Genomic DNA, 14,634 nt, shown 5'->3' with positions numbered 1-14,634 from the left:
TACAGAGCTGGGCCTTGCACACAGGTTTTCTCCCTCCTGGTCCATGGTTCCTGTTCATGTGCATAATTTAAAACATGAGCAGCTACAGTCTACAGAAAAGCAGTGACACCAAACCACCAAAAGGACAATGCCACTCTCAGGGAGCACAAAGTTAACAGGCCCTGGAGGATGGTTTGGCTTTTGGTCATAGAGACTGTAGGGCCTAAGTCCTGGTAGAAGAGAACCATCAAGTCCAAAGCCGTCCTGTCTGATTTTCAAAGAGGACAGAGGCTGTACATCATCCCTTCTCTTGGAGGTTTCTGGCATTCCTGCAAAGAAGTGGATTGGCCTCTGTGGAAAACAGAGATGGCAAGGACCTTGGGCCAGGTCACACAGCACCTGACCAGGTACTACCTGGGTCTGCTAGCTCCAGGTGAGTCTCCGGTTCTTCCACCACACCCTCCCATACCTCTTCTCCTTGAGAGTCAGGACACAGCTTAGAAGAAGAGTGCTTATTATGGGCAGATCTATGCTTAAGCCCCCTGGCTCTCTCTGCAGCCAGCATTCAGTCCTGAAGCTGCTTGGGACTCCAGGGCCCTCTGTCTCCTGGCAATGTGAAAGTCAAGAACTTTCCAAGCCAGCGCTGGCCTCCAGGTAGTATCCTTTCTCCCAGCTTTCCTCAGGCTTAATGGGGGCACTCTCCTAGGGTTTTTTAGGCTATGTTGTTAGAGGCTCCAACCATGCAACAAGTGGTAGTGGAGCGCACAGTCCTGGCACAGAGGAGGTAGCCAAGCCCTGCTACTGCCGTTTTAACCTTTCCTTTCTATTTCGGTTTGGATCTATGCTTCTGTGTCTTTGCCTGCGTGGATCTCCACCTGACGCTTCTGTCTCGTGTCTATCTGTGCGTCTCTGTCCCGCAGCTCTGTCTACCCCATGTCTGTCAGGGGAGCGAGGACAGCAACACCCTAATCCCCCCACCCCCACCCAGTTCGCACACCCCAGCGGCGCATCGGGGAAGGAGCGGGACTGCCTGAGCCATGGAGCCGCTCCAGGCCCCCGACAACCCCGAGCCCCCCATGCACCAGGCCCCTCCGCCCCTGCAAGCGGCCCGAGCAGGCAGATTAATCAGCATCGCCAACGAAAGGAACACACACACGTGCGCGCGCGCGCACACACACACACGTACGCACACAACACCCACAGAAGTTAGGAAGAGAGAGGGACTTACCGTTCGCCGCGACCCCCAGGCTGGCGGAGCCACTTTTAACTAAGAATGAATTAGGGACAAACTCTTCCTCAGAGTCTGAGTCCGGGGTTGGCTGGGCCACACCGCTGCCTAGCAACCGCCTCTGGCTCTCATTGGCCGGAGGGGAGGGGGGCGGGGAGGGGGACTGTTCAATAGGGGTTGATGAAGCAGATGAACAATGCAGGGGAGCACCTGCGAACCACAAAGACAAACACAGACAGAAAAAATAATGAAAATTGGTTTTGAGGCACACGGGGAGGAGGAGGGAGCAAAATAAAACACGCATCAACGGGGGAGGGGGCTCCCCAAACTGGGCGATCTACTGCACACGTGGTCTGGGGGCGGGGCTGATCGCCTCCGCAAAGGTAGCGGGAGCAAACTCTTTCCGAAGAGCCGGGCCTCGGGGCAGAAGTCTGCAGGGCCTGTAAAGACTGTACCCCTCGGAAACTCTCGGGAAGCCCTTCCTGCTTTGCCTGTTCTCCGAGAGAGGCCGGAAAACCTGGGGTCTTGTTCTGGTGGACTGCGCTATCTATGGAACAGCTGCCCTGCTCTGAGCCTCAGTGGCCTTCCTGGTGAAATGAACAGCTGCATGCGTGATCGCGCAGCGCCCGCAAGCCGGCCATTCTGTGGTGTCACTGAAGTGAAATGATGTTCTTATTAGTGAGATTTTTAATCGGACATGCCTGGAAAAGGCTCCAGGACTCATAAAAGATAGAGCCGGAGAGAATGATCCAGGGCTCCCTTCCATCCCTCGCATTCTAGGATTGGAACACACTAATGTTTGACTTTCCTCAGAGTTGAACATTTTAAGATTTTTAAATCCTGCCACTCTCTGCAAACTCCCTGAGAGCAAGAGCATTAGCTGTCTTTTCCACATCTGTATGTTCCACATCCCAGTGGCTAGCCTAGTGCCCAGCACGCAGTAGGCACTAACGAACTATTTGCTGAATGGGGAGTTGCAGGTGTCTAACACATTAGGCTCCTCCAGTTCTAATCAGCTCCAATAAAATAATTCTATAATTTTAGGAGGTGAATATTCTCTGGGTTCCAAGATACATGAAGTCAGTATGTTTTGACACCAAGTTTTACCATGCCAGGGTTCTGAGTCTAAAACCTCAGTCTAAAAAGCACACTCCCAACTCTTCAGAAGGAGAAGATGATGGCCTGGGACAAGGCCTGTGAGATCAGACAATCTGCAGTTCGATCTGTGGCTGGCGTTCAGACATGTGCAGTACATCGTCCACAGGAGAGGGAACATAAGCACAGACATACACAAGTATACAGTACAAGACAATGCATTTGCTTGACAGCACGGGCTGCTTCTTTTCTTCCACCTTGACTGATACACTGAAAACATAATCAGATTTATCCAGCTTTTCACAGAGACCAAACCTTAGGAAACATAATGCAACTTGGACACATCATCATACAATTCGGCAGAGCTTTAAGGGAGAGGTGGCACAGGAAACTGCTGATTTGGGGTGGGGGAGGAGAAAGCCCTTTGTGGTCTATCTACCAAGAGGTGCTCTCTCAGTTCACAACCACCAAGTCCTTCAGGATCCTGTAGGTTTCACGATGCTGATGTCAACCCCCACACCTCACCACGTGTGATGACATTTTATCCAGATGCTGCATACGCCATCTGGTTCATAGTAGAAATTTAGTAAGAGGACTTGAGATGGCAGGGATCAATGACTATAGTACAGTCTCTGCATGGCTCTGTGTTCTGGTTTCTTTACCTACAAATTGGGGTTAGGATTCTCTTCAAAATAATCTCAACCAAGGGTTCCCAATTCACCTTGTGTGAACCTTCCCTGACACCACTTACTACACAGCACTCTAAGGGGATCAATCCTTTCTCTAGCCTTAACTGTACTTCTGCCGTCACATTTGCCATACTGTCTTTGAAGTTATCTGTATTTATGTCTCCCACATAAAAGGATATGGCATACTCTTGGGGCACAGCACATTCTTGGAGTGGGTTTTAGAGTTCAACAGAATTGGGGTTTGCATCATGACCTAGTCCCCTTTTAGCTGTATGTTCTTGAGAAAATGACTTCTGGTGCCTTGTTTGTATGTGAGGCGCCCCTCCCCTTTGACAGAGTTGTTGTGAGGACCAAAGATACCGTATCTGTGCACATGGTATGTATGAGCAAGTATGGTCAGTGCTCACCAAATGTTCATTAAATTGAATGAAACCACACCCCCACTCCCCCCACCGGAAGAGCCTCATTCATGATTCTGCTTCCCTTGCAGTCCCAGTTTGGAAAGATTTTGTCCACCAGGCTGCATTTATTAAGCAAATACACATTCATTTCCTCTTCTTTTATTAGTCAAAGATATCTTATAATCTCCAATCAGAGCTTCTGATGAGCTGGAGATAACCAGTACCATACCATGCTGAGCTGTGAGAATTTCAGACGCAAGTTAAGAAACACGATATGTTGTTCTAGGGTGCTAGTTACAGCCTCTTCCTGAGTAAATCTGTCAAGCTTTATGAAATAAATAGTTCCAGAACTAAGTAAATTATTCTATCATACACTTCAGGGGCCTGAGGCTGGGAACAGCACAAAGCTCTGGCCTCATGCCTATGTCTTCTGCCTTCATTCCCTCTCCAGGCCTCACTCACCTCAGGTCTCCAGCTTGCTCTGAATAGTCACAGCCTGACATTCCAAGCACCTAACAAAGGTTCAAGCCCTCAGTAGATGCACAAGAACTCATGATGTTTCTGTGAGGTACAGATACTGTTGGAAACACGTTAATTCCCTTCCTCTTATTCATCAGCTGCTTTTAATTTACATGGCCCCAAAGTAGGGTGCACCACCCCCTGGGCACAAGAAAATATGAGAAATATTTGTTTTTCAATCTCATTCTTTGCTAATATCTTCTTTGTATATATTTTATAATGCATATAATCTACTAGTGCTTGGAACACATGTAGTAAAATGCATTGCTGTACAAATTTGGCACCTACAGAAGCAAGGCACGGTGGTATTAAGGGTATGGGCCCTGGAGCCAGATCCTACATTTGAATTCCAGTTACACTACTTGCTAGCTTAGTAGTTGTGACCATGGGCAAGTTACTTCACCCTTTGTGCCTCAATTTCCTCATTTATATAATGGAAATTAAAGGATAAAATAAAAAACCCATCTATTTCACAGGGTTGCTTTGAGGATTAAAGGAGTTCAAACAAATAATATGTTGAGAACAGCGTGGTAGCCAAGAAACATTATAATAAACATTAGATGCACTACACACAAGTATGTCTAGATGGTGTGAGGAGCACTAAGCTAATTTTATCTTTCCTTTTTTATAAAAGCCGTGCATGCTTGCAAATGCTGCTTCATTCCACAAATACTTCCTAGATACTCACTGACTGGGCTGGAAGGTGAGGGGGATACAGACTGTAAGAGACAGGGTCGAGAAGGAGCCGGGGGGAGGGGAGGGAGTCACATGGAGTTCTAAGCCAGGCAGGTGGGACCTTTCAGAGCAGAAGACAGCCCAGGGCATGACTGGGAGATAAGAGCTCATCTAGAGGAAAGGAGAAATGCTTTCTGGAGCCAGGAGCATCCCAGTGGGAAGAGATGGAGGGATGAGGGTGTGACACCACGGCAGAGAGAAGAATACTTTGGCCTTGGGCTCTCATTCTTCATCTGTCCTCCAGCAAGCTGCCCATCCCCTCTGGCCTCTTAAATCTCATGAGCTACCACTAACTTCTCACCAAGTCCGCTGAGGCTCTTTTTCTCCCTCAGCACACCTTTTCCTCTTCTCTCTTCCCCATCACTACTACCCCATGTGTCTCACTAGCTCCCATTCCTCCCGAGGGCCCAACCTCACATCACCTTCCCTGGGAAGGCTTTCCTGGTGCCTCAAGCCTTGGTTCGGCGCCCCCACTGCATGCTCGCACAGTGCCCTGTACCTTCCCTGTGGCAATACTTCCCGTCCTGCAGTGTTTACTTTCTGTGACTGTCCACTGGCCTGCCTGGCTGGCCCTGTCCCATGCTCCCCAGTGTCTAGCAGGTCTGACTCTTAGAAAACACCAGTAACAACTTGTTACATGAAGAGGTGATGGGAGGAAGGTTGGAGGGAAGGGGAGTACCTTGATGATGGCACAAAGGGTCTCTATAAAGACCATAGTGAGAAAGAAGTCTCTGAACAGTAGGTTTAGGCCTTGAACAAAGAAAAGGAGGTCAGACCTTAAGTGGGAGTCGTGGAAGTTTTGAAAGCAGGGAGGTGACAAGATAAGGGCGGTGCTTTAGAAGGATCGGCTCTTTAAACTTACAGCATCTGCTCAGCCACTTAGATCTCCTTTCCCAATGATTCAGCTCAGCCAGGACGTTGGAAGTCCACATGATGCTTTCAGTTGGGGGGGGGGCAGATGTAAGTTTATAGAGGCAAATAAGGGTGCCTGATGCCAAAGGACTATGGGATTGGGGTCAGAGTTGCCCTCTCATGTATCCTGGTCATCAGCTCAAGGGAACCTGGTAATGTAGAATTTTCCACAGTGTCCATGGTAAAATGAGATGGGATGATTGGCACGAACCTCCCTATACCTCACTCCAATAACGAAGGGGGCCGGTGAAGGGTAGAGGAGAGCCACCCATGTCTCCTGAGAGAAGGTCTCCATGAGCCTACTTCTAGCTTATAGTGGATAAGGACGGAGAAAGAAAGCCACAGAATGAGAGTCCAGACACCCATACGGTTGGGGTGGGGGTGACGTGGGGCCAGGAACAAACATTTGCAGAGCTCCTTCTGGAATCTAGGAACTGGGCCAAGTGCTTTATGAGATCTTTTCCTCACACCAAACCTCTCAGTAGGATAATCATCCCTATTTTCAAGGCTCTGCCCACTGGGTTGGCATGAATGAAATTTATCAGGCCGGGTTTGAGGGAGGGACAAGGAAGCTCCCATCTATCAACTGGAACACATCTAAAGCGAAAAGACCATAGGCTTCCTGTTGTGTAAGCTGGGGGTCAGAGTCCAATTTCCCATGGGCTATGTGACCTTGGGTAACTCACGTTACTTCCCTTAGTCTCTGTTTTCTCCTTTGAAAACTGGAGTGCTAATACCCACTGCTGAGGGATGGATGCTATGCTTGAAGGGAGCCCAGCAGTCTCAGAGAAAGGGCTCAGCCAACAGGGATTTTCTCTGCCATCCCGCCAGCTGTGGTCTTTCCTAGTAAGAACAGGCTGGTTTTGGAGAAGAAATGATGACAGATCTGCAAGCCTGCCAATGACACCTTTATCAATGCGGATTACTTGTCGATGTCATAAAAAGAGGAAAGTGTTAAGGAGGCAGCCCTGATATATGAAAAGAACACACAACAAGGGAATTCTGAGATCTGTGGAGAGAACAATTTCAGTTACTCATATCTTCATGTGAATCGATGGTAGCCTGCCCTAGCATTTGAAATGTAACCTATAACTAGGATACAGTTCTAAAGGAAGAGCCTTCTAGAGTTCTGGATTCCAAGAGTGTCTTTGGAGTATGCCATGAGACTGAGGTATGAAGGGCCAGCTGATGGACAAATTTCTTACTCTATCAAGGGAAGAAAGTCCATGAACAACAGGTACTTTTTTTACACTTTTCTCAGCAGTCTTGAGAAATCCATCTAAATACCCAAACATAACCTTATTAATCTACACTAAACTGCATGTAGGGTACAATGGGGGAAAATCACAGCCTACGGATACAGTGGGGAAGCGTGAGTCTCATCAGAAAAGCCAGTGCACTGACCGTGTGCTGCACAGAGGGCATATCCTCCCCCAGGCGGTTTCCTGGATTCCTGGAAGGGTCTCCTCATAATGTTTTAACTGGCAGCCCTGAATTTTAGGCCCGTATGTAAAACATCTAGCATAGTGCCCAGTATACAGCAATTAATGAATGACACTTAGAGAAAAGCAAAACAGACCCTTAGACCTACACAGGTACCTCCTCTTGTGGAACCTTGAGCTGATGGATTCATCCCTCCCATGAAGGCTCCTTCCTAGAAATACTCTAGTCCTTCCATTTAAAACCAAATGCAGGAGCACCTGAGTGGTTCAGATGGTTGAGGATCTGCCTTTGGCTCAGGTCATGATCTCCAGGTCCTGGGATAGAGCCCCATGTTGGGCTCCCAGCTCTGTGGGGAGACTGCTTCTCCCTCTCCCTCTGCCTCTCCCCCTGCTTGTGCTCTCTCTCTCTCTGTCTCTACCTCTGTATCTCTCTCAAATGAATAAATAAAATCCTTAAAAAAAATCAAATGCATTCCTTCTCTTTTCATGCATTAACCTCACACCTATGTGCTCTTAACACAGCAACCAGTTGCTTCACTGAATAACTAAAGTCCTTCTCAGCTCTGAGCAGAGGATGGAAAACTAGGATCTCCTTTGGATAGAAGGTCTGGGGCTGCTGGAGGACCAGCAACTTCACTGTGGGCCAGCAAGCTGCTCACATCCGTGTCCTGGCCTAGATCAGAGTCTCAGCTCAGAAAGATTAGCATAACTCGTTTCCTAGTTGTTCGAAATGGACTTAAGCCCACTGCTGTGAAGGATTTCAACGTCCTAGAAATCTGAATAAAGCTAGAGAGCTCGAGAGACCATCCATTCTGTTTGTTATTGACAGCCCCAGTTTGCATCTGTTATCCTGCATGAATTACCTTTACTCTGAAAACATACTGACTTGGACAGTTAATGAGATGGCCACCCTGTTTCAGGGCAGTATGGATTCAGTTCCACACCAGGGGCTCTCATCTGCTGCATAGACTAAGGGCCAAGATCTGGGTACGGGTCAATAATGCCTCATGGGACCATGGCCAAGTCCTCTGATGACTCTGGCCTTACCGTCCTCATTGGGGACTTGGACCAGAACATTCTACGGTTCTTTTGTAGGAATAACAGTAGTGCACATTTCCAGGGGTTATTCTGGGGAGTAGAAGAGACTATAAACACAGCACAGGATAAAAATTTCAGTTACAATGGCAAGTTAGGTTCTTCAGCACTGTGAATGCTCATAAAATGGTTACAGAATGAATGAATTTGTTTGAATGTATTGGAAAAAGGACTAGCTGAAAAAAAAAAACCCTTCAACAGGGGTTATCAATGATATCGGCAGTTTTTCATTTTTCAATATGAGTTTTATATCTTCAAATTTTTGTACAATGAGCACATATCACTCTTCTTAACACTTCTAAAATTGTTTTTAAGGCTTCAGGAGAAAATGAAACAAATGTGAAAATACCAGGCACCTAGCAGGTGCTAAGATAGTTGTCAGTTTTAAATACAAACAAGATTTTATGCCCTGATATTGGTAGCTAAATTTGATACAGACTGATTTTTAAAATGTGAAAACCTTTCACCTGAGCAATTATACCCTAGCAATTTACCCAAGAACATAATCATAAGTTTTCCAAAGAATTACTTATACGAATATTCATCACAACATCACTTGTCATAGTAAAAAGTAATATTTTTTTAAAAAGTTAAAAAGGAAAAAAAAATCTATAATGGTAAAAGTGCCTGAGGCACAGCAGTATAATGTCAATATGCAGACATTATCAGCCGCGTGTGTAAAGAATGTTTAGGGACATGTGAAATTGGATATAAAAAAACTATGATGCAAAACTGTCTAAAAAGGAATTCTGTCATGTGTTGAAATGTGTGTGTATGTGTGCCATTTGTACAAAAATGTTGTCACCTGTCACCTCGAGGCAGTAGAATTATGAATGCATTTTATTTTTTCTTGATACTTTTCTATACCTGCCAATTTTTTCAAGGACCAAATGTGATAGTAAGATTGAAAACAAAACAAAAGAAAACAGTTGTTTTAAAGAGGAGAAAACACACACACAGGAAAGTAGCAAAGACAACAGCTTCTGCTGTGGGTCCCTCGTGGGATGATCGAGGCAGAGCTGTAGTCTGCTGGGCTCAAACTTGCTCTCTTCTCCAGCCTGTTAAATCTAGTAGGTCTTACCACCCCCCCGCCCCTGGCTGGGCAGCTCCCACTAAGTCAACTCTCCACTCTTCTCCTCAACGGTGGTTATTTTCAGAAGCAGGTCTGGGGCCATCTGTCTCTGTGACTTATGCTGGGAAAATGGTCTCTGGAAACCAGGACGCAGTAAATTTCTCAGGCTCAGCTCATTTGATCTCCAACCCTCCTCCTCATAGGGTCCTCAGGGCCATTTTTTGTTTTTAAAGCATTCACCAGGAAAGGAGCTCTGCTTTCACCTGTTCGCCTGGGGAGGCCCAGTATCCTGGAACATCTCCACCTCAACACTCAGAAGGGGGTGCCTTGGTCTCCCCGGTTGGCACTCAGGGGTGGACAGCCAGCTCAGCTGCTTGTTTGATATAGGTGTATTAAATGAGGACATTCGCTGTTTTAGGGGGATAATCACAGCTTTATTGAGCTATAACTCACACACCCATACAAGTCACCCATTTAAAGTGTACCATTCCATGACTTTTAGGATATTCACAAATAGTACAACCATCACAATTTTATTTATTTATTTTTATTTATTGTTTTACCACAGTCAATTTTAGAATACTTTCATAACCCCTCTAACAATCTTCATGCTTATCAGCAGTCATGCCGCATTTCTGTCCAACCCCCTGGAGTCCTGGGCAATCACAGAAATCTACTTTCGGTCTTTGTGGATTTACCTATTCTGAACATTTCATATAAATGGAATCCTATGACATGTGTTCTTTCTGTGGCCAGCTTCTTTCACTTAATATAGTATTTTCGAGGCTCATCCAGGTTGTAATAGGGATCAGAATTTCATTTCATTTTACTGCCGGGTGACCCTGCGTTGTAGGGACAGGCTACATTTTGTTTATCCACTCATCAGTTGATGGAATCTTGGGTTGTTTCTACTTTCTGGCTAATTCTGAAGGAGCTGGTACAAACATTTGAGTACAAGTTTCTGTGTGCATTTGCACTTTCATTTCTCTTGGATGGATACCTAGGAGTTGAGATGCTGGGTCGAAGGAACTCTGTTCAACCTTCTGAAGAGCTGCTGGACTGTTTCTAAGTGGCTACACCCTTTTACATTCCCACGCTCAGTGTTTGAGAGTTCCAATTCCTATACATCTTTGCCATCAATTTTTATTTTTTTTTATATTTATGTATTTATTATTAAGATTATTTATGTATTTATTTATTTATTTGACAGAGAGATGGAGAGAGAGAGCACAAGTAGGCAGAGTGGCAGGCAGAGGGAGAGGGAGAGGCAGGCTTCCTGCTGGACGCGGGGCTTGATCCCAGCACCCTGGGATCATGACCTGAGCTGAAGGCAGATGCTCAACCGACTGAGCCACCCAGGCGCCCCAGCAACACTTTTTATTATCTGAATTTTGGAACAGAGCCATTCTAGCGGGTATGAAGTGGCATCTCATATGATTTGCGTTTCCTGACGGCGTTGACGTTGAGCAACCTCTCATGTACTTACTGACCATTTGTGTATCTTCTTTGAGAAATGCCTATTCAGATCCTCACTTTAAAACTGAGTTATGTGTCTTCTTCTTATTTTGTGGTAGGACTTGATTCTTTTATCAAATATTTATTTGGTGCCTACACAGGGCCAGGCACTGTTCTAAGCTCGTCGGCATGGAAGACAAAGTCTTGCCCTCAGAAATCTTTCAGCAGAGGAGAAAAATCAACAAAGAAGCAAATAATCATACAGAACAAGACTGAGTGGGGATAGATGCTATAAAGAAAAGTCAAGTGCAATGAGAAGTTTGGAGGGATGGGATGGGTATACTATTTTAAGCAGGATATTCAGGGAAGGCATCTCTGAGGAGGTGATATTTAAGCAAAAGCAGGAGACAAGTGAAGGAGGGAGCCACACAAACATCTGGGGGAAGAGCTAGCTTTCCAGGCAGAGGACCTCGAAACTGAGGGGCAGCCAGGAAACCAGCACAGGTCATCACGTCTCATCCCTGTCCCATTTGAAAGCAGAGAGTAAAGCTGAAAGGGCATAAAGAAGCAATTACCCTTCATTTCTATGGAAAAGTTTTTGAGCCTTCCCAGACCCCAAAACCACCTCTCTTAGGCTTTCTGATACCTTAGGACATGTCTTGCTAATGGCTGCACAAAATAAACCGAGAGGAAGCCCAAATGCTCACAGACACAGTTCAAAGTTCTGGTGGCTTGATGCGGAGATGCTTAGCTCCCAGGGAAGGAGCTTGGCAACCGCCCTCGCTGCTCAGGGTGCGCGCTGCCTGGATAATGGTCTCGCTGCAAAGCAAACCCTGAACCCTATTTGGCTTTTAGCCTTTTTTGGTAAAAGTGAAAGTCCTGTTCGGATTTCTTTCAGTGAACGAAAATAGGTAGTAATGCAGGTCTTTCCTTAAAGGTGAAGTGGTGTAATGAGGACTTCAGAAGGGGGAGGGCTGCCCAGGTAAGTAGAGGGGTGTGAGGAGGAGAGTGCTAGGAAATGAGCCTTGAGAGGCTGCCAGGGGCCAGAAGACAGATGTGCAAATACCACCAACTGAAGGCTACCATGCCTGTGTGTTTTTCTTAGTGAGTTCCCCGAGGAGAGTGGCTGGTCTCCTCTCTAACCATATGTCCACAGCCCATGTAGTGATTTCATATATCATGGGTACTAGAACCTACTGGAATCTATTGTAGCCAACGAAGCTACTAATAAAAACAAAACCTGCCTGGGAAGAGTATTTACTTAATACTTTATACACAGGATTTTCACGTCCATGATGGTATTTTATCCTTTCTGCATTCAAGCGACGTTATGAGCATCATCCCCACTTTACAGCAGGAAAACAGAGGCTAGGATGGGTGATGTGACTTGGGCAGGGACACACAACTGGTAAGGGGTTAAAAGGGACTCCGACTTGGGGAGGTGCATCAAGTGAGATCTGCATTTAGAACTGGTTAGTGGGATCTGGAGCAGGCTGCTTCACCTTTTAGAGTGTTGGGCTCTTCAAGATTGGAGCCTAATTCCCAGGGGTCCTGTGCAGCATAAATAAGAGTGAGCATGCAGCTCTGGGACCCACAGATGCGCAACAGTGGTAGCTGTCCCTCACCTTCCTTTGATTACAAACCGCAGATGTACCCCAGGCAGTCTCGCCAAGTGAGGCCCTCACTGTGTACCAGGGATACAGACCAAGACCAGCCCTTCCCCTGGAAGGGAGCCTGGCTGCAGTGGGGGAAAGAAAGAGAAACACATGACTTCACAGGGGAGAGGTTGGGGTGCCAGCAGAGGGAGATGAGCAGGGAGGGAGTTATTGGGGAATGAGGGCAGGGGAAATGGGAGACCCACAGAACTCTCATTGTCCGCCACAACCCCAAGGTTCTCAAAGCTTCTCTGAACCTTTCCCAGGAGTTGGTGCAAAGGGGTTTAAGAGGGTCCATTCAGGCCTCCGGAGGCTCAACTGAGGCAGACAGACAGACCAACTTTCTGCAGGACGTGGGGGAGAGGGAAGGCACGAGGCAAGCTGGATCATCTAAGCCGGTCAGATCTGCTGGTGAACCTGAGCAAGGAACCCCTGCAATTTACGGCAGGCCTTGAACTATCTGTGGTCACAGAGAGCTCTGTTCAGTAGGAAGGCTCAAGCTTTGCACTTATGCACTGAGTTCTGATTAAGAAAGTGCTTCAAACCGCTGTTTTCAAAGTCATTTATTGCTTCCTGGGTTCTAATATATGTATTTGCAATTTTTACATACATACATACATACATGTATGTATGTATGCGTATGTGTACACATGTATGTATGTGTGTATACATACATGTAATTTCTTTCTATATAGTTCCTTCCCTGATTCCAATTTTCACAGCTGCAAAATTCCAGGCTGCAAGACAAAGGCAAGAGCACAACCTGACTGTCAAGCTTCTCTTCTACTCAAATACTGGGGCATGGTGGAGGAATTACGTACGGTAGGAGAGAGGTAAGAGGTGGGAAGCTGTGGAAGAAGGGCCTAGTTGCTGGAGGTAGGGGAGGGGACTGATATTAATTGGATTCCTGCTGTGTGTCCCTTATACACATCACCTCAATCCTCATGACCCCTGCAAAGGTGTTAGATCTCTCTAAGCTGACAGATGCAGAATCTGCTCAGGACTGCCTAGCTGGATGGGGGTGGGGGGCGGCGCGGTTACAAGTGTGGGCTCCAGGCCTTGTTCTGATGGACCTTAAGCCCACACTATCCCCCTAAAATGACCCAAATGAGTAATATTCAACAATGCAAGAATGTGCATTTGTAAACCCAAGGGTTTACTTCCCTGATCTCTCATCAGCCATTGTGGGATGGGGGGTGGGCAACAACATTTACAGAAATGACACAGTGAGCTCAAAGCCACAGGGCCAGTGAGTGTGGAACTGAGCTTCCCACCCAGGCCACCTGAGCCCACCACTAGAATTCAATCTGTCTTCCACAGAGACTTGACGGGGGAGTCGAGAATAGTATCATCAATGAACTGGGAAAAATTAACCAGGAAAAAAGATACTCCTATAGAATAAAGCCAGAGCTATTTATCATTTGTGTGGTTCTCTGGATATTGATTATATTTCAACAGAAAGTTGTTAAAGAATAACAGAAAATCCTATGGTGTAAGCACATGGTGACAATATACTGAGAGGCATGTTCCTTACCTGGTTTTCCCCTCAAAATGCCCTGGTTCTGGATAGCTTTCCCTGAGGTTGCTCGCCCTACTGAAGCCTCTGCTCCCATTAGATTTCTGATGGGAGAAAGGCCAAGCTTTTTTTTTTTTTTTTAAAGGCCAAGCTTTCTGGAAATTCCTCTACTGTCACTCCAGGGAATTTTGAAATTTTTTAATTTTCAAAATTCGACATTTTGAAGAATTTTGAAAAATCAAGGAAAGCAATCTCAAAAAAAGCCTTGAAATAAATCAGTGAGGTGCTGGGGGAGAATAGACAGGTTTAGAATCGTTGGCCCAGGGGCGCCTGGGTGGCTCAGTGGGTTAAAGCCTCTGCCTTCGGCTCAGGTCATGATCCCAGGGTCCTGGGATAGAGCCCCACGTCGGGCTCTCTGCTCAGCAGGGAGCCTGCTTCCTCCTCTCTCTCTGCCTGCCTCTCTATCTGCTTGTGATCTCTGTCTGTGAAATAAATAAATAAAATCTTTGGAAGAAAAAAGAAAAAAAAAAAAAGAATCGTTGGCCCAAATCTTGCTCTCAAGTGACCATGTCTCCCCTAGACTGAGAATTTTCCCAGATGTAGATTCTCAAAGCTGGGGGCCCTTTAGGAGGTTTTTGGCAAAAATTAGAAGAAAACCACACTTGTTTTTATCCTAAAATACACTCTGTAGAGAAAGGAGCCTTTGAGATGATAAGAGAAGGGGAAGGAATAAATATTTCCCAGATACCTCTCGTGCAATGTGCGCTGTGCTAAGCACCTAGCACGTGTGCTAAGCACCTAGCACGTGTCCAGCATAGCGCTCACAGCAAGCATCATTCAC

General features: G+C 46.3%; 1 protein-coding gene across 1 annotated transcript in view; it reads right to left on the bottom strand.

Annotated features, from left to right (window-relative positions):
• TENM4 (teneurin transmembrane protein 4) overlaps positions 1–14,634 on the bottom strand; it is a 715,043-nt gene that overhangs the window by 276,641 nt on the left and 423,768 nt on the right. Inside the window, exon 6 of the mRNA XM_032852968.1 lies at positions 1,208–1,417. Within this exon, the coding sequence (XP_032708859.1) occupies positions 1,208–1,417 (210 nt within the window). The remainder of the gene's footprint in view (positions 1–1,207; positions 1,418–14,634) is intronic.

This window comes from Lontra canadensis, unplaced genomic scaffold (genome assembly GCF_010015895.1).
Source record: "Lontra canadensis isolate GAN:19392208 unplaced genomic scaffold, GSC_riverotter_1.0 scaffold7, whole genome shotgun sequence".
Lineage (NCBI taxonomy): Eukaryota > Metazoa > Chordata > Mammalia > Carnivora > Mustelidae > Lontra > Lontra canadensis.
Note: the sequence above shows the minus strand (reverse complement) of the source record. Positions and strands in the feature narration are given on the sequence as shown.